At 39.2% G+C, this 19065-nt stretch overlaps 1 protein-coding gene across 1 annotated transcript in view; it reads right to left on the reverse strand.

The window, feature by feature from the left end:
- LOC127971938 (short transient receptor potential channel 7) overlaps positions 1-3889 on the reverse strand; it is a 69567-nt gene extending 65678 nt beyond the window's left edge. The window contains exon 1 of the mRNA XM_052575275.1: positions 3136-3889. Coding sequence (XP_052431235.1) covers positions 3136-3888 — 753 coding nt within the window. The 5' untranslated portion in view covers position 3889. The remainder of the gene's footprint in view (positions 1-3135) is intronic.
- Positions 3890-19065: the final 15176 nt, after the last annotated feature.

The raw sequence follows: 19065 nt of genomic DNA on the forward strand, positions 1-19065 counted from the left end.
CACCACACAACATCGTGAAAAACACACATAGTGCCTCAGCTCCTGCCCATATTGCTATATCTTAAACAGCAAATGAAGTTTAAGATTTATCAGGACACTATTGAGAGTCGACAATATATAACCACTAACTGAAGCTTAAAAGAAATAGGACAACAACCCAAAACACAAACTAAATCAACAACAGATGAACCCTCCCAGAAATATCTACATTGCTATGTGGGGATATTTGCATAATGCCGCACAAATACGTAAAGAATGAAGGGATGGTTTCGGTGAGGCAGTAATGCTGTTCCCAACATAATGCAAACCAAATGTTTGAGTGTGTGCAGCTCATTTTACAGAGGACAGTTTCCTTTACCTGAGAGAGTACAAGACAGCAGTGCACAAAGGCTGTTTTAAAAAATGGAGCAATTTCAACTTTGCTACAGGACAATTTGGTGCTTCTGAATCAGAAACTGTAAGTATGTTTTATTATTTACTATTGACTGTTGAAATGGTGATGTGTAAAGTAACGCACATTATTTCCAATCTATCTGCATTTCAGATTTACTTGACTCAAACTGATATGGCAAAATTCACCACATTATTAATTGTCTTTATAATTGCTTTGGAAGCAATTATTTGCAGTTACGGTCAGGAGCATTACATTTCCAGTATATGCTTGAGATGTTTGGACAATTACAATGCACTGGGTCCGCTGACCAATCAGAGCAATCTAAACACAACACAACACATACCGCAGAAATAGGAGCACAGAGGATGCAGTATGCACAGTGCTGCACTCTGCACTCACACACCTGGACAATAACAACACGTATGTTAGGATGTTGTTTGTTGACTTCAGTTCAGCATTTAACACCGTCATTCCCTCCAAGCTGACCACAAAACTTGGAGACCTGGACATTAACACCTCCCTCTGCAACTGGATTATGGACTTTCTGACCAACAGGCCTCAGCATGTTTGGTCAGGTCACACCCACTCCACCACCATCACACTTAACACTGGCATACCACAGGGCTGTGTGCTGAGCCCATTCCTCTACTCCCTTTACACCCACGACTGCAAGCCTGTGCATGGATCCAACTCCATCATTAAGTTTGCAGATGACACCACGGTGATTGGCCTCATCAGTGACAACGATGAGACTGCCTACAGGGAAGAGGTACAGCACCTGGCCACATGGTCCGCTGACAATAACCTGCTCCTTAACACCAATAAGACCAAGGAGCTCATTGTGGACTTCAGGAAGAAGAAAGGAAGCACGCATGACCCCATCCACATTAACGGGCTGGCTGTAGAACGTGTTTCCAGCTTCAAGTTCCTAGGAACCACAATCTCAGAGGAACTGTCCTGGGCCACAAACACCTCCAGCCTGGTCAAGAAGGCTCACCAGCGCCTTTTCTTCCTCAGGACACTGAAGAAGAACCAGCTGTCTTCATCCATCCTGGTGAACTTCTACCGGTGTGCGATCGAGAGCATCCTGACTAGTTGCATCACAGTCTGGTATGGGAACTGTTCAGTGGCTGACCGCAAGGCACTGCAGAGGGTGGTGAAAACTGCCCAGCACATCACAGGGACACCACTTCCTGCTCTTGAGGACATCCAGAGGAAACGCTGTCTACGTCGAGCTCGCAGCATTCTCAAGGACTCCTCTCACCCTGACCACGAACAGTTTAATCTCCTCCCCTCCGGGAGGCGTTTCAGGAGCCTCCGAACAAGGACCACAAGATTCAGGAACAGCTTTTTCCCTAAAGCTGTCTCCTTGCTGAACTCTGCCCTCTGACACCCCTTAACACCCCCCACACCACACATAGACTCCTCCCCCTCTTCAACACTCTGATCTATTTATTTATTCACAACAAGCAAAAAACAGTAACTTGTTATTACTTGCACTACTGTCTGTTCATCCAGGAACACTGTATAATTCATTTGCACATTGTAATATTTTCTATGCACTTTACTGTCCATTGCAATACTGTAAATTATGTTCATAATTCTGCCTATAGTGTACATACACTTTTACATAGCCCATCTGTATAGTATGTTCATAGTACACCTACCTGTATATCGTGCTTATAGTATTTAATATCTGTAAATTATGTCCATAATACTTACCTGTATAGTTATTGTACATATTATAGACCTTTATTCTGTACTTACTGCTTATTGCACTTCTGGTTAGATGCTAACTGCATTTCGTTGCCTTGTACCTACATGTGCAGTGACAATGAAGTTGAATCTAATCTAATCTAATCTAAATATTCAGAAGGAGAGGCATTGTAGAAATTGATACGTAAAAAAAAAAAAAAAAACTGGGCAAAGAGGAGCTATAATGTACCGAATGTGAAAATAATGTGTTTTTCAAACAATAAAGCATGCTAACATATTCTATCACACCCGATACACACAATAATGATATTTGAAAATAGCCCTGAAAGAAAAAAGACCTGGAGTGAAGCAATCAGAGTCCTGACCTCAAACTCGCTGAGATGCTGTGATATCACTGTAAGAGAGCAATTCACACCAGATATATCAAGAAAACCGCTAAAATGAAACCACTTTGGTGCTAAATTCCTCCCGACCATGTGCAGGTCTGATGCACAATTACAGGAAACCCTGTGTGGGGGTTATTGCTTCCAAGAGTAGCACAGAAACACTAACAGCAATTACAAACAAGAAAAAAATTGAATCAAGATGCATTTACTATACATAATGTAACATTAAAATACATTTAAAAAAGGGAAAAAATGTAAACAAGACAAAATTATCTGCCACATTTGTGCTGAAAAACAAGATAATACTTAAGAAAATATTTTTTGCAGTGTCCCTGATTTATATTATTTTGTTGTAAAATGTAAAATGTTATCACCCAGCTTTTTATATGAATTAGATATACAAGTACGTCCAACTTTATCTGCATAAATACAGTATATATGGGCAATATGTACTATATAACAAATATCAACTGTTTGACTGCTTCTATTGTTACAAAATGTAAAACATGTTAGCATACCGGTCTCATCTGCTAAATGCGACAATAAGGCATGAAGATATTAAGATATTATAAACATTATCATTTGATGTTTGAAACAATGTGTATTAAAAAAAAATACACATTTTTGAATGTTTCTTACCTTAAACTCCGTCTCTATGTTGGCAAGTCGTGCGAGTTCGTTGCTGAGCTCTAGTGCAGTCAGTACGGGATCTTCGCTGGACAGTGACAGGTAGGCAGCGCTAGCGAGCCCTTTGTATGCGTTCATGCGCGATCTGGAGTGACTAAATGAGTCACGTCTCTGTTTCTCTGTGCACTCATAGCACTTGCAGAAGTAGTCATGTGGCCGCTCGATTCTGGCGCCCTTCATCAGCAGGATGTGTACGATCTCGTACTCCTGACAGTGCGCGGCCAAAATAACCGGCGTCACGTCGTGCGAAAAACGAGTCCCATCCTCGTCATAGGCATAGAAGTCGTCATCCCTCAGTTCCTGCTCCAGCGGGCTCAAAGTCAGTCTCAAACCGCCTGCGAATGCCGGATGAGCCAAAATGGCCTCCACGATTCGCACATAACCTTTGCTGATCGCCAAAAGAAGCGCGTCGCCAATGCGTGCCATCCCGTCCTTCTTTAGCAAGAGCTCTGTGACCTCCAGGTGCTCGTTGCCAACTGCTAACTGCAGAGCGTTTTGCCCCATGTAGTCCACGCAGTTGAAGTTAAGCGTTTTGGACTCATCCAGCATTTTGCGGACGACAGGAATGTTACCGTACTCTGCTGCATCAAGGAAACGCTCCTCCTCTGCCGTGAGGCTGGTGCCACGTTCATTGAACATGTAGGCAGGGCCTCGGATGGCCTGCCGACGGCCCTTCTCTCGCAAGGTGGTGTGCCTGCGATTCATGACCTCTGACCTGAGAGAAGAAAAAAAATCAGTCTTGGAGAGCAATTGTTGAATAAAGTTTTGTTTTCTTTGTCAACAAAAAGTATTCTTGTAGCCGATATCACATGGACTATTTTAATGATGTCCTAAATAATTTTCTAGGCCTTGAATGCGTTAGTTGCATTGTTGTCTATGCAGTGTCAGAAAGTTGTCAGATTTCATTAAAAATGTCTTAATTTTTGTTCAGAAGATGAACAAAGGTCATATGGGTTTGGAACAATATTCACAAAAATTACTAAAACTAAAAAAATAAAACACTATATAAACATTTAAATAATAACAATTATAATAATAATAACAATTAATATTAAAACAATTACTAAAACCTCAAAATATTAATAAATACCATGTTCATAATGATACTAAAATAACATTGATTTTAACAAGATAAAAAAATTTCACCAACTAGCTGTAAAAAGGTTGCTGCTAAATAGCTTAAATGAGTGTATTTAATTTGACTAGTCTAATCTGTTCTGCTCATTGCACAGCACGAGATTCAATCCATAATTGTTTGTCGATAGACTGACGGTTTAAAATGGCCAGTCACAGCTCTCCTTTAAGAAGTCGCTAAATTAGCCTTTCACGCCACATGAGACTGTCTGACTTCTGATTGGCCTAATAATCAATGACATCAGAGATCAGCTCGGGGCTGCAGTGCTTTCAATGGATCTCACACAAACACGTGATGTTCAAAAGTAGGAGCAAAATCTAAGAAATTGCAGCAATTTCAACACACACATTTCAGTTTTTATCATTTCCAGATAAGAGTCTAGATGATGGTATGATTTTCCATCATAAAACACAGGGGTGAATATATCCCACTTTTAAAATGACATGATTGCAGGATGCAAATTTGTTTGTAAAATCATATCAATTTTAGCCCTCTTGATCACAGTCTTGTCTAAAATTGTAGCATATGCTTCAGGAGAAAAAAATAATCAGATGCAACTGCTTGTACAGCATACAAACATAGATGTACTCAAACACACATGAAACATACATGTGCAGTGAGCAGGTACAATATTTATGTTTATGGTGTGATTAGACTTCTAACACTAAGTCTGTGCATCATGTGATATTGAGAAGAGTATGCTGGTGCTTCAGTAAAGGATCAGATAATGATACATTGAAAGACCTAAGAAACATTTACAGAAGATCACAGAGACATGAGGATGCAGGACTACTGAAGACCAAAGGGAAAGAGCCCACCTATTAAACACCCCGGCCACCTTAGCAACCATTTAAGAATAATGTCCTTGCAACCACTTACAGTAGGAATTCCCTCGCAACTTCCTGGCAACCACACTGAAACCCCTAAAATCACAAAAGACTGCCCTAGCAACACTCTAACAACCACCCAAATGTGTCCCAGCAATGCACTGGTAGCCACCCTGAACACCCTAGCAATCACTTAGGAATGCCCTAGCAACGTCCTGGGATGCACTCTGGACAACATAGCAACTACCTGAGAAAGCCCTAGAATCATCTTAGCAACCACATAAGAATGCCTTAGCAACACCCTAACCACCACTTAAGAATGCCCTAGAAACACCTTAGCAACCACCTGAGAATGCCCTAACAACCACATAAGAGTGTCTCAGCAGCACTTTAATAACCACCCTGAACACCCTAGCAATCACTTGAGAAAGCCCTAGCAACATCCTAACAAGCACTTAAGAATGCCCTAGCAACACTCTAGCAACCACTTATGAATGCCCCAACACTCTAACAATATATAAGAATGCCCTAGCAACCACCCTGATACGCCGTTCCTCAGAGACGAATAAAAGAGTGACGTGATAAAGAGAGCGGAAAGAAGATTACACAGCGCTCTGACACATCAAACACACAGAAGTGCGGCTGAAAATGGAAGCCATTCAAACAGTGTGACTTCCCTGAGGGACATGAAGAAGAGAGAGAGAGAGAGCCCTGCTGAGCACAGTGTGTGTGTGAGGTCATCAAGATCCTCCAGATATGTCTGTCTTTTCCACACACACACTTACAGGTGCACAAACTGCATGTGTTTGCATAAATTTTGTGTCTGATTAATGTGACCGACATCTGTTGCACCAGCTCTACAAAACGGAGTTTCATAAACAACTAGATTTTTACTTTTTCTAGGGAAAATGTAAGCATTGTTTAACTTGTATGTTGCCCGTGCAATACATGATTCATTCTATTAACCAATGTAAAAAATAAAAATCACCTTGTGTCACTTTGTTGCTAGGGTGTTCTGGTGGTTGCTAGGTGTTGATTTACTGACTTCAGAGCCCAACTCCAAGTCTATATGATATTCTGGTCTCTAGTAGGTCTTTCTACACAGATATGATGCAATGCATTATGTCAGGGTTTCCCAAACGAGGGTTTGTAAGCTAATCAAAAGCTTAAAGAATTTTAAGAAAATTTTTTTATATATCTTGGTGGGATTATCAGATCAAAGGCTGAGATTAGTTAAAGAAGTGTATAACATGAAAAATAAATAAATAATCTTAAGGATTTGAAACATTAGCTTTTGATTATTTGAAAGTGAAGAATGTCAGACAAATATTAGTACTGTAACTTGTAAAATAAAATTATATAATATAATTATATAATTTTTATAAAATATTAATTATCATTTTACATTGCACTTGTGATTTACAACAGTAGTATATTTTTGATGTTGAGCTTTTATTTGAAGCTAAAATGATGACAATGACAGAAGTAGCAGAGGATTATTATTCAAGTTGATATGGAGCTGATGGACACATACTCACACAGAGAATGAATAATATGCAAACTTGGTCTATCCTTTCATCCTACTGTACTGTAGATCACCTCTCATCTCTCTCTTGTACCAGCATCAGCATAGAAATGGATTTTTTTGCTCCTCATCAGCACAAAGAATGAAAGGAGCAGCTGGAATCATAATGAGAGAGGAAGACTACACGCCAGAGGAGTGAGACAGATGAAACAGAGCGGAAAGAGTGAGATAAAAGAAGTGATGAACCTCTTTACAAACCCTTTGAAATGACGGAGCTTCTGTTGATATTTTAAACTGGGAGAATAAATAAAATAAAATGAGGAACAGGAAGCTGACCAGGAAGTTACTGTTTTTATTCCAGACAAGAAGAAAATGCTTAGGTTACTCAATGTAACCTCTGCTCCCTGAGATAAGGGAACGAGCTTTATGTATGGGAAAACTTATTTTTTTCCTTTCTGCTGAAGCCTGATTTGTTCACATTTGTGTAGCTGCACAAACCAATGGAACCTCAAAGAGACTCAATGGATCCTGATGGCATGAGAAATCTCTACCCACATGGGAGGTTTAAACAGATAGAATCCGCGCCTGCAGGACGGGGATGTCCTAGAATGGCAAAAGTGGACGACTATGGCCAGACGGCAGCCGCACATATCCTACTGATAGAAATGCTGCTGGACCACGCCCATGAGGGGGCCATTCCCCTTGTGGAGTGGGCTCTCACACCAATAGGGCATTCCAGTCCTTCTGATGCCCAAGTCAGAGCTATTGCATTAATAACACAGTGAGACAGTCTTTGTTTGATAACTATCAGACCCTTCTGGCAACCTCCAAAGCAAACAAACAGTTGTTCAGACTGCCTAAACAGTTTAGAAAAGTTTCACATAAACTTTCAGAGCCCTAACAGGGCAGAGAGCGTTTGGTCCCTGCTCGCAGTCTGCATAGGGATATTATATATGTTCTAAAGGGAGTAGAGAGCACCTAGGAACATAGCCATGTCTCGGTTTCAAAATGACCTTGCAGTCATTGAGCCCAAACTCACGAGGCGCTGACGTACAATGCGTGGAAGTCATCCACATGCTTAACCGATGCCAAAGCAAGGGGAAGGGCTGTTTTAAGTGATAAGGGCCACAAGTCAGCTGAACTAAGTGGCTCAAATGGGGGCCTTTTAAGGGCCCCTAGAACCATGGATAAGTCCCAATATGGCACAATCCGAGGGCGATGAGGATACAGTCTCCTCGCACCCTTCAGAAATGTAATGACCAAGTCATTTCTGCCTATTGAATGACTGGGTGGGGATGCCAAATCATGCCTATTGCCGGCAAGAGAAGGTCCCTCCTCAACCGGATGGCCACGGGGCCCTTGTCACCAGCTGCATCAGCTCTGGAAACCAAACCTGGTTTTTCCAGAGTGGAGCTACTGGGAGGAGGGAGCATTTAGTTTCCTTTACCTGCCTGATGATCTGGGGAATCAGGGCGGTAAAAGGAAACGCATACTGGCGAGCCCTGGGCTCGGTCTTGGTCTCGGTCTGGTCTTGGGCCAGGGTATCTCACTGCATAGAGAAAATGTTGGTGTGGAGGTGGAGGTGTGGTTTAGCGAAGTCTGCAGCCGGAGAGCAGACCCGCTTCTGATGAATGTGATCGCAAATCTCCGCTTGCCAGTCTGTGTTTGCCGTATATGGTGCGAGAGGCACTGTCTTTGTTTTATGTTTTATTTAATTAAAAATCATCAGCAGTAAAGTCGATCCCTTGTCCTCTTCCTTCCAACCTTTGAACTCATTTACAGTTGGGTAATGAGAGTTGTCTTCCAAGGCGAAGAGGTCGACCTCTGCCTTCCCAAAGGCTGCCCAAATTTTCTGTACCGTCTGAGGATGCAGCACCGGGACCACCCTGAACACCCTAGCAATCACTTGAGGGGCTACCTTGCCTCTGGAAAGCATGTCCACTCCCAGGTTCATCTTACCCGGCACATGAACTGCCCTTCAGTTCTTTCTGTGCCCAGAGAAGGAGGCGACGAACCAATCTGTACAAGGCATGAGACCTGAGACCACCTTGGTGATTGATATAAAACACCACTGTCATGCTGTCAGAACGGACCAGGATGTGTTGGCCTTTGATGGCCAGAATGAAAGAATACAGGGCTAAAGATACTGGCAACATTGCCAGGCAGTTGATATATAGGCATCGCTGCTGAGCTGTCCAGGACCTGAATTCTGGATTACCCTCCAACAGCGCTCCCCACCCAGAGTTGGACATGTCTGTGGCGATCACTTTCCTTCTGGAGGCCACGCCCATCCTCACTCCTGTCTGAAACAGGTGAATGGTCCTCCAAGGGTCCACAGCTTCGATACAGCGGCAGTCCACCCTGAACAGAAATCTGTTCTAGCGTGGGGTGGGACTCTGGCTTTTAGCCAAAATTGGAGGGGCCGCATGTGGCAATGGCCCAGAGGAGTTACAGAGACAGCCTCTGAAAAACCCTCAGGGGGGGTGTGTCATTTGATGGAAGTCGTCAATCGCTGAAATGTCAGGGACCGATCCGGCGAGATCCATGCCCACATTAGGGTGGAGTCTAGAACCGTTCCCAGAAAGACAGTTCGTCATCTAGGCAACAACAAGCTCTTGCGTGATCCATTCTGATCTGATATCTCTTTGTGTTTTTTTTTTTTTTTATGAATGTCAACAATATTTTGTAACACTCTGTGTCTGAATAAACAAAGGGGTGGTGGGGTACTTTCATTTTTAGTCTTCTTATGTTATTTACTTATTACTAATACTCTTACTACTAATAATAATTTATTTAATTTATATTTTACTATATCAAATAATAAACATTATAATAATTATTATAATTATTATATTATTATTAATTAATAATTTGAATTATTATCTATTCATTAATAATTTTAGCAGGATTTCTTATATATTTTTATATTATAATGATATGATTTACTTTCATGTTGAATATATAAGCTGCATTTGTAAATAGTAATTCTACAAACCCATATGAGTTTCTTCCTTCCATGAAACACAAAATAAGATATCCTGAATGTCCACACAAATGAAAATACATGGTGACCAGGGACTGTCTCCAAAAATGACTCTAAAAACCCTGAAAATTTAGTCTGTTTCACACACAAAGCATTTATATTGCTTCAGAAGACTTTGAACATTGCAAACAAGTTGCATTAACTCCTGTAATGGTATTTTTAGAAGTATAAAAACTTTAAATTTCTTCTTTTGTGTTTCAAGGAAGATATTGACAGCTTCAGATGGACATAAAGGTAAGCAGATGATGACAGAATCTTCATATTTGTGTGAACCCTGAAAATGCTTTTGGAAAATACTGTAGCTCCGGCCATGTTCAAGTCGAGTCTCATCTGGAGATTGACGTGGAGATTAATGAAGATCTGATTCTGCCTGAGGTATCATTACCACTGGAGCGGATCGGATGATGACACAGACAGCTTGTCTGGAATATTTTGGCAGGTTATTATTGTTTTCACCTCAGGCTGTAGTATCGTCTTGAGACCAGAACCAACACTACAAACAGTTTTCTCATGCCTCTGTTTCTTTCAACTCTGCACACACTTTCAGACAATTATCAGTTAAATATCACTATAAAAAAAATATCAAGCTGTCAGACATCAATATTATTTCACGACTTATTGTGGTGATTCGGGCCTGTTTCTCCCACCAACTCCAATGGTTCTGGGGGAAAAGCGATCAGCGCATGCGCATCACACAGGAGACTGTCGATCAAGAAACTCAAATCAGACCATTAATTCTTACAAAATGATTAGTCAGATAATAGTTAGACCAACTACTTTCAAATAATAAAACTTAAATTAAACATAAAATGCGTGCCACACCTTGTTCTTGAAAATGCCACTCACACGATGAATCCTAATGGAGTTTTTGGGTCCTAATGACCAAAAACCTCAAAAAGCAAATTAAATTTCAGTTTTTATTTATTTATTATATATATATATATATATATATATATATATATATATATATATATATATATATATATATATATATATATATATGATGTTAAGTAAACATTATAAATTAATAGACAGCTATTTATTATTATTATTATTATTATTATTATTATTATTATATTAGGATAATTAAAAACTAAATGAGTAATAGACTAATAAATAATAATAAATGCATAAAGACAGAAGCGCAATAAATCTATATAAATCTAGGCTATATAAATTCACTGTGAAAGTAAAAATAGGCTGTTAAAGACCCATTTTACCTCATTCGATCCTTAAAAATTACTTTGGAAGTTTGGATATTGATTCGGTCATACTAAATTTTGACTTGAATAAACCAGTTAATGGAATGATAGGTAAAGTTACCACATGAAGCACAGTTTTAGAGCTACCTGACAATCATTTCACAGTGATCCCGTTATAAGATCTGAAGGTTGGACTCACGTGGCCGGTGGAGCGCCGCTGTGCGGGGTCTCGATCAACTCCTCCTGGCTGCGCGTCTCATGATCGGCTCTGTGTGGCGAGCGCCGCCGCTGTCCGCGGTTCTGGAGACCGTCGCGCACCGGAGACGCGGCGCAGCATCGCCCTATACGCGCCGGCGAGCTCCCGATCAAGTCCAGCGGATCGCTGGGAAATGCGACTCTGGGTCGCGACTCGGTACGTGGAAGTGGCGCAGATGCCCGGCGCTTCAGGGGTCTCTGCGGCTGAGGGAGACCAGTCTGTCCGGCAGGAGCTTGAGAGGAGGAGGAGGAGGAGGAGGAGGAGGGCGGGGAGGGAGAGGAAGAGGAGCCACGGAGACCCTCGCTTTCGTCAGACATCGGGAGAGCTCGTGCTCCGCATCTGGTGAAGGAAAGGGCTTCTTGAAACTGAGACGCGCAACTTCAGCAACAAGTGGGAGCAGAGTTTTAACCTCAAAACACACCCAGTGACACGCACGCACACACACACACACACACACACAGACACACACCCAAAATGAGTGCTTGAAAAACTGCATATACTGTACACTATATAAGTGTGACTTTAAACACTACAGACACAAGTGCCTGATGAACATTTATCCATAATCCGTATGACTTTCTATGACAAAAGAAGATGCAGCGATGAATGTATGAGCTGCTCTTTTCCATACCGTTAAACTGAGAAAAACAAAGCCTTACTTGACAGTCTCTGACAGTATGTGAAATAAGTAATCACATTCTGAACATCTTCTGGAGTGTTTTGTCATTGAAATGAACAGTTTTTTTTATGTTAAAAGAATGTTAAAATTCACTCATAAAAAGAAAAGAAAAGAAGAGAAAAGAAAAGAAAAAGAAAATTTACTGAAAATGTACCATCAAACCATCCAAGATATAAGTAAGTATGTTTTTTCTTCATGGGAACAGATTTGGAGAAATTTAGCATCACATCACTTGCTCACCAATAGATCCTTTGCGTTGCCATCAGAATGAGAGTCCTAACAGCTGATAAACACATTACAATAATCAACAAATAATCCACACAACTTCAGTCCATCAATTAACAACTTGTGAAGTGAAAAGCTGTGTGTTTGTGAGAAACAAATCCATTATTATAAAGCGTTTTAACTACCTTTGTTTCTGGCAAAAATATAGCTCCATAATCCATAATAATGCTTCCTCCAGTGATTAAGGCCATTCCCTGGTGCCCTCTTTTATCAGAAACCACTATCATATCAGTTTTTTCTTGTAAATAGAGCTTGATCTGTACCTATTTCTCTCCTGATTCAGTCAAGACAACTTTTTCACTGAAGGAAGTATTATTATGGGTTATGGACTTGTATTTTCGCTGGAAGCGACAATATGAAGTTAAATGATGGATTTATTTGGGTAGTGAAAACAGACAGAAAATCTATCCATCAAATACAACCCTGTTTCGTATTCTCAACCACAAAACCCCACCAGATTCAAACACTTACTCTTGTAACCTAAATAAAAACTCAAAGGTTAACATTTGCACTTGAGTCCAAGGACTTTAATCAGAGAGTGACCAGTGTGTGTGCGTGTGGAAACATATCTAGGTGCTTTGGTTCAGACGTGAAATGCTTCATGGTCAAACAAACACTTAAAAGCTCAGTGAGCGCTGAACAAATAAATCAACAATGTCAGGATTATTGACCAGGAAATATCAGGGTTTGCAGAAATGCACACCTGTGCAGTTTGGTGTAAAATGCAACACTGCAAAATTATCTTACTCTGTATTTTTGACTCGCTTTACAGTAAACATATCTAAACATTCTTAAATTATGATACAATTTCTCAAGAGTCAAAATTGCTCAAGATATTACAGCTTATTTTTTTTATTATTATTTTTATTTATTTTTATTTTTTTTGAAAAATCTAAATTAAGTGAGGGGTCAAAAAAATTGGAGATGGAAGATCCAAGTGCAGTGTGAGTTTAACAGGGTTATCCAAAATCAGAGTCAAGACAAGCCGGGGTCATAACCAAACATCAGTCCAAAACAGAAACAAACAGGAACAGGAACTCGAAGACTAGGAACGCGAGGAAACTTGGTGACGGAAAGTAAGGACTCCATGCAGACAAATTGAAACAGACCGGATTATATAGGCAGGGTAATGACTATCAAGTGAAGAAACCTGAGTGCAATTAACAGGAGTGCAATTACTGTGATGAAGGGACAAGGCTTTGTGGGAATTGTAGTGCCTGCGGTGAGGTGCCTATGGGGAAGTGAGACCACTAGTGGACACCCAGGGAAACAGAGACCAGACAGCGTGACATATTTCTTCTCAAATAAATGTTTAGGACATAGAAACTTCAATAAAACCCCCACTGGCAGGTTTCCTTGTTGTTGTTTTTTTTTTTTTGGAAACTTGTTTAATTTTGATACATTTGCAGAAATTAAAACTTAACACCTGAAGTAACTTTGCTTCACAAGCAAATATTTATTGATTCAAGACAGTTTAGAAACACAACAACAATGCTAAGAATTTTTATTTTAATTTTTTTAGCTGTGAAAATATTAGTTTACCTAAAAACCAGCAACACCTAAAACCTGTTTGTTAAGTCAAATCAGCTCTTATATGTGGCTTTTTGCAACAGATACTGCTTCAAAGCAGCTTTACGGAAAACAGAGCCAACAGAAAGGCTGTAGTAAGTAAAAAACTTTGTTTTGAAGACAAGGATGAAACCTTGAAAAGAACCTTGGAAACACTGAATTAACAAAGCAAATGAGAAAAAGACTGGATGCTGCTACTGTGATTAGAAAGACAAATGTAAGAAATGAAATATTCTGAGCACAGCAAAGATGATGATTAGAGTGTTTGTTATGGTAAACAGGTATGTGTGTGTTTTCACATATTTTTTCCAGGATGTTTGATCGCTTCAGGCCTTTTCCTGTGTCTTCTAGGAACATCCGCAGGGATTCATTGGACACAATGAGATGCACAAAACACACAAATACAGACAAGCAGAAAGCCTGAGCTCCTCCTGACACTGAGACCACAATCACTCGACTTCCTACTGAAATCATAATGTTCCCTCTCCTCATCCATATCACTCCAAATCTATTCCACACAGTTCTCAATGCAATCAATATATCAGTCTCAGGGGAGGAGTCAATGTCAGAGGTGGAGCCTGGATTAATACTGAACATGCCCTCTGGTCTTTTAAAGGGTGTGTTTGATATTGACTGACAGCTATGATGAGTTCCACATCTCCACTGCAAAACAGAGAAATTCCACAGGTGTGTGTGTGTGTGTGTGTGTGTGTGTGTGTGTGTGTGTGTGTGTGTGTGTGTGTGTGTCTAACTATCCCTTCAAGCTACATGCCATGCCACATTGCCGATCTACATTCATTTAAAGAGCCACACAGATGGGAAATCCAAAATTACCTGTATTACAGTGTATGATGTAGCTGTCCATCTGTGTAAACAATGTGCTAATAATTAAACCAAAAAGTACACGATTTATAAAGTTATTGTCTTCTAAAGTAAGGAGTCGACTCTGAATCGCTGAAACGAGTCGTTATAGATTTCAAATCTTTTGCCCATCTCTATGTACGTCACTAGGAACACTTTGCATAATAATCTCCGCCCACCGTGTTGGGAGAAACTGACCTCTGACCTGCCCCCCCACCCCCCACACAGACGCTCTGGTTGGTGTGAGATCATCATGTCGAGGAGACCGTTTGTTTTATTTTCACTGCCAAAGAATGAAGATCAGAAGAACCAATGTCTAAAATTCATTTTCACCACAATACTAGAGCAGTACAACAAATCCCTTTTGTTGTGTTCACAACATTTCACTGATGACTGCTTTTCTAATCTCGGTGAGTACAAGGCGGGATTTTCAAAGCGTTTGGCCATAAAAGAGGGTTCATTACCAGCTTTATTTAGACCAACGAGCATCTCCGAATCACAACGCGAAGTATGATTATGAAGTTATGTGTCTGTTTTCTCCCGAGCGTCTTATCAGTATGTGTGCTGTCTGCAGCCTGTCTGCGTTGATCGTCATGTACAAACACGTCATTAAAATGAAGTGTAACTCCGTGAAAACTCAACGAAGAGACATGCGAGAGATATCTATAGAAAGCTTGACATGTCTACTTTAAAACTAAACAAATGCTGCCGGAAACAGATATTCTGTGATAAAGTAATCCATATGAAAACAACGCGATGTCTGTTTTTCGTGTCTCCCTTCGTCATATCTAATGTTCATATCTTGAATACACCCACACAGAAGAAAAAGCAGCGAGACTGTTCAAGTTTTTTATTTTACTGTTTGCTTCGTGATGAGAATAAGACATAATTCACCCCAAACAGATGCTAACGCATAGTTTACCGTGGAGGTGTGTGCGGAACAACCAATCAAACCTGACTATGTTAGTTGACCAATCAGAACACAGTATGCTACCGAAAGGTGGGGTTTAAGGAAGCGGAATCTTTTGAACAGCTTCGCGCGAACCGTTTGGGGATCTCTGAGATTTGAGGTAATTTTAAAATGATATTTTGACAAAATGACAATGTTTTTTAACCTTGGATGGATTTAAACCTAATGTACAGGACTTATAAACAGTGATAGGAAGCTTAGAATTTTCATCTTACTGGCTCTTTAATCTTTAGATATCCTTGTCCTCTCTCTCTCTCTCTCTCTCTCTCTCTCTCTCTCTCTCTCACACACACACACACAGACACACACACACACACGCTATCTGATGGCATTTGAATCCCATGTAGCAGTTTGGAGCTATTAAACTAGAGGCAGTGTAACTGCACATACAAACACACAAATACTCACAGACATGCAGCATATTAGTAATGGACCCATTAATTAATTTTCTCGTACTCACATGAACACAGTTATTCAGACTGAGGCAGAAAATAATCATAATAATAATAATGAACATGCCTAAGGAGAGAAATTATACTGTTTTAAAGTTGGTCAATGATTTTAGGAAATAATGTATGTATATATGTACTGTATGTATTTAATTACTTGCTTATTTATTTATTTATATATTTATTAGCTTGCTTTATTTAGGTTATTGCTTGCTTATTTATTAATTTGCTTAAGTCTAAAACACTGAACACAAGTTCAGTGTTTAATGCTCAGTTTCATGATAACATTTGTGTATCATAATCTTGTTTACCAATTTTACATGATATAATTTTTTTATAGGCTGTAGACTTTTTTGCTCTTTATGGTCAAACATATTTAAAGGAGTGTTTATGCATGTTCTAAATTGTTTCAATAGGTGAGATATAAATATTTAAAACTGTATGCATATAATAATTTGTACTTCAAGGGCACACTTCATTTCCAATATTAATATATTTTTGACTTAAATGCAAAGGTGTGGAAATGTGATTAAAGTATATCCCCCCTTTTGAAAGTGTTAAAGCAGTAAAGTTTATTTATTTAAATACAGTGTGTATGTATATTGCCACACAATTTATTTGATCAAAAACACAGTCAATTTAATGTGTCTTTGCAGTAGACGAGTATATCTCAACACCTATTTCTCAGTGAATTCCCTTGTATGTACTAAAGCTGATTCACAAACTGTATACATGCACTATAAGCTGTCTTGCACATATACAGGTCAGAATGATCTGCAGTCAGCACAATACATCCACCTCAGTATATCCCTATAAACCCAGTGCTTATTTCATCCATCATAACAGTGTAAAAATTATGGGCTCAAAGGTTCAGCGCTGGACTCAAGCAAACCAAGGAGGTTTTCACAGCCCATCATCTCCCAGCAGCAGTCATCCATCAATCAAATACAGCCTCTATACTGTTAAACACTATAGAAAGAGGAAAGGAGAGTTTTACAGTGGAAAGAAGGCTTAAGAGCTTCATATTCACACTCAGGTGTGGATGAGCTCTTCTGAGGGCTTCGGCTCTGACATGCATTATGTATAATGGCTGTCTCTTTTGGACTCCTCTATTTGCCCCGAGGCCTTGACAAAGGATCCTCTCTGTCTCTTGCTGCATTTATATTTATTCCAAAATGAGCACACCTAGACGGAACTCCATGAAGTACCTTTAAGAATATTAATTTCAATGGTTTCTTAAAGTAGAAAAACAAGAATTGAGCTGCATATTTATGTGTTTTTTTTTATGCACACTGAGGAAGAAATGATTTTAAGGATTTACTTTATTGAAACAATACAAAAAGAAAAAGAAATACACACTACTCCAGTTCATCAATTAACATATTTGTGAAGCCATCATTAAAAGGTTTCACCTCATTTTTCGGTGAACTGTCCCTTTAAGCCTATGCCTTTAAGCCTGTTATTAGCAATTGAAAACAGGATTTTACATTAGTAATCAACGAGTAAACAGGAATAGTGAACATAAGAGACACAATGAGACCCGGTGAGCCCAAAGTAGCAATAAGAAATACATTTGATACAATATGTGCATGTAAGAAAAATATTTTACTTGTTTTATAATAAAAAAAATACATAAACCTTCTTAAAGAAAGTACATTTCTGAACATTTTAAGCACAAAATCTGAAAATGCTTTTCCAAACCCCAAACCTACACCATTTTTTTTTCTTCGATCTATTCCAGTCTCATATGGACTCAAGTAGTGTGAAACTGCCCTGAAAGTGCATGGCTTCTTCACGGCAAATCAGATGTCTAGTCTGCAGGAGCTGTCAATCAGAAGACAAGAGATATCCAGCATGTCGCTCACATCAATAAACTGATCTTCTCTCCGGTCTGACCCCAAGATCTGCCTGTCATCTCACATTGTGGACAGAACTCTTGAAATCATGTACATGTAACTATCTCAGCGTTCACAGCGTCTTTGAGCGATGGGCCGCTACTCAGGGTTAAAGATCTGTGATAGCACACAGAACCTCCTGTAGCATATCATTTTCCCCCTGAATTCTATTTATAATGTCAGTAAAGGTTTCTTGCAAAAAAGAAAAAAATGTTTTATAGCCATCTTTTACCCCACTTGCTGACCTTTTAGAAATACACAAGCTGTACCTTTAAGATGTGAATATGTTAACGAAGATACGGGTGCGAAGTCATAATCACAGTCATTTTTGCAGTTTAACTGATGATGAAATTTGTTTATTCTAAATATGTTAATAAATCAAAACAATAGGACCATGTACATGAAACACATACAGTCAATTGAGCGCTGAATGCATAGGCGTATATTGATTAAGACAGTAGCAGGTCATTCATGCATTCAGAAAATGTACACACTAATAGCACTAACACAGTTATGAGCTTTTCTGAACACAGCAAGTGTCTGTTTTCTCTGATAAGGAGGCCTGCGAGGACCAAACGACCCATGACTACATCCTGGCTTTTGTGTAATTTACTGAGTTGCCCTTATTGTTCCTGCAGACGCTCGGGCGCGTGCCGCTGGGAAATGAAATGTAAATTAATGTGACAGAGTGACGGTCCTCTGAAATAAGTGAGGGAATGTTGTTCTGACAGCACTTTAAATGCTTACAAAAAAGTGTTACAAAACTCACATATGTAACCTTCATGGAAAATTCAATTCCAGAATGCATTGGCACATTTTACTACCACTGAAATACTATTTATTTGTTTGTTTATTTTATTTTACTTTATTTTTTTCAGGTTTTAGTAATATTGTTGTGTGTTTTTGTAATTTTTTTTATCAAATGTCTATATAGTTTTTATTCATTTGCATTTCGGTTATTGTTATTTTAGTATATCAGCTTAAAGTAAATGAAAATGAGATTTTGCTTAGATGAAATTAAACATTAAAGATTGATTATTTGATTCATTGCTTGTTTCATTGATTCATTCAGGCCAAAATATATTTTAAATAAATCTTAAATTAATTCGTTTTTTTTTTTTTATTGAAAATATATTTAGTTTCAACCTTTCAATATAACAAAATATATTCCAAATTGTAAGAAAAT

This window comes from Carassius gibelio, chromosome B14 (assembly GCF_023724105.1).
Source record: "Carassius gibelio isolate Cgi1373 ecotype wild population from Czech Republic chromosome B14, carGib1.2-hapl.c, whole genome shotgun sequence".
Lineage (NCBI taxonomy): Eukaryota > Metazoa > Chordata > Actinopteri > Cypriniformes > Cyprinidae > Carassius > Carassius gibelio.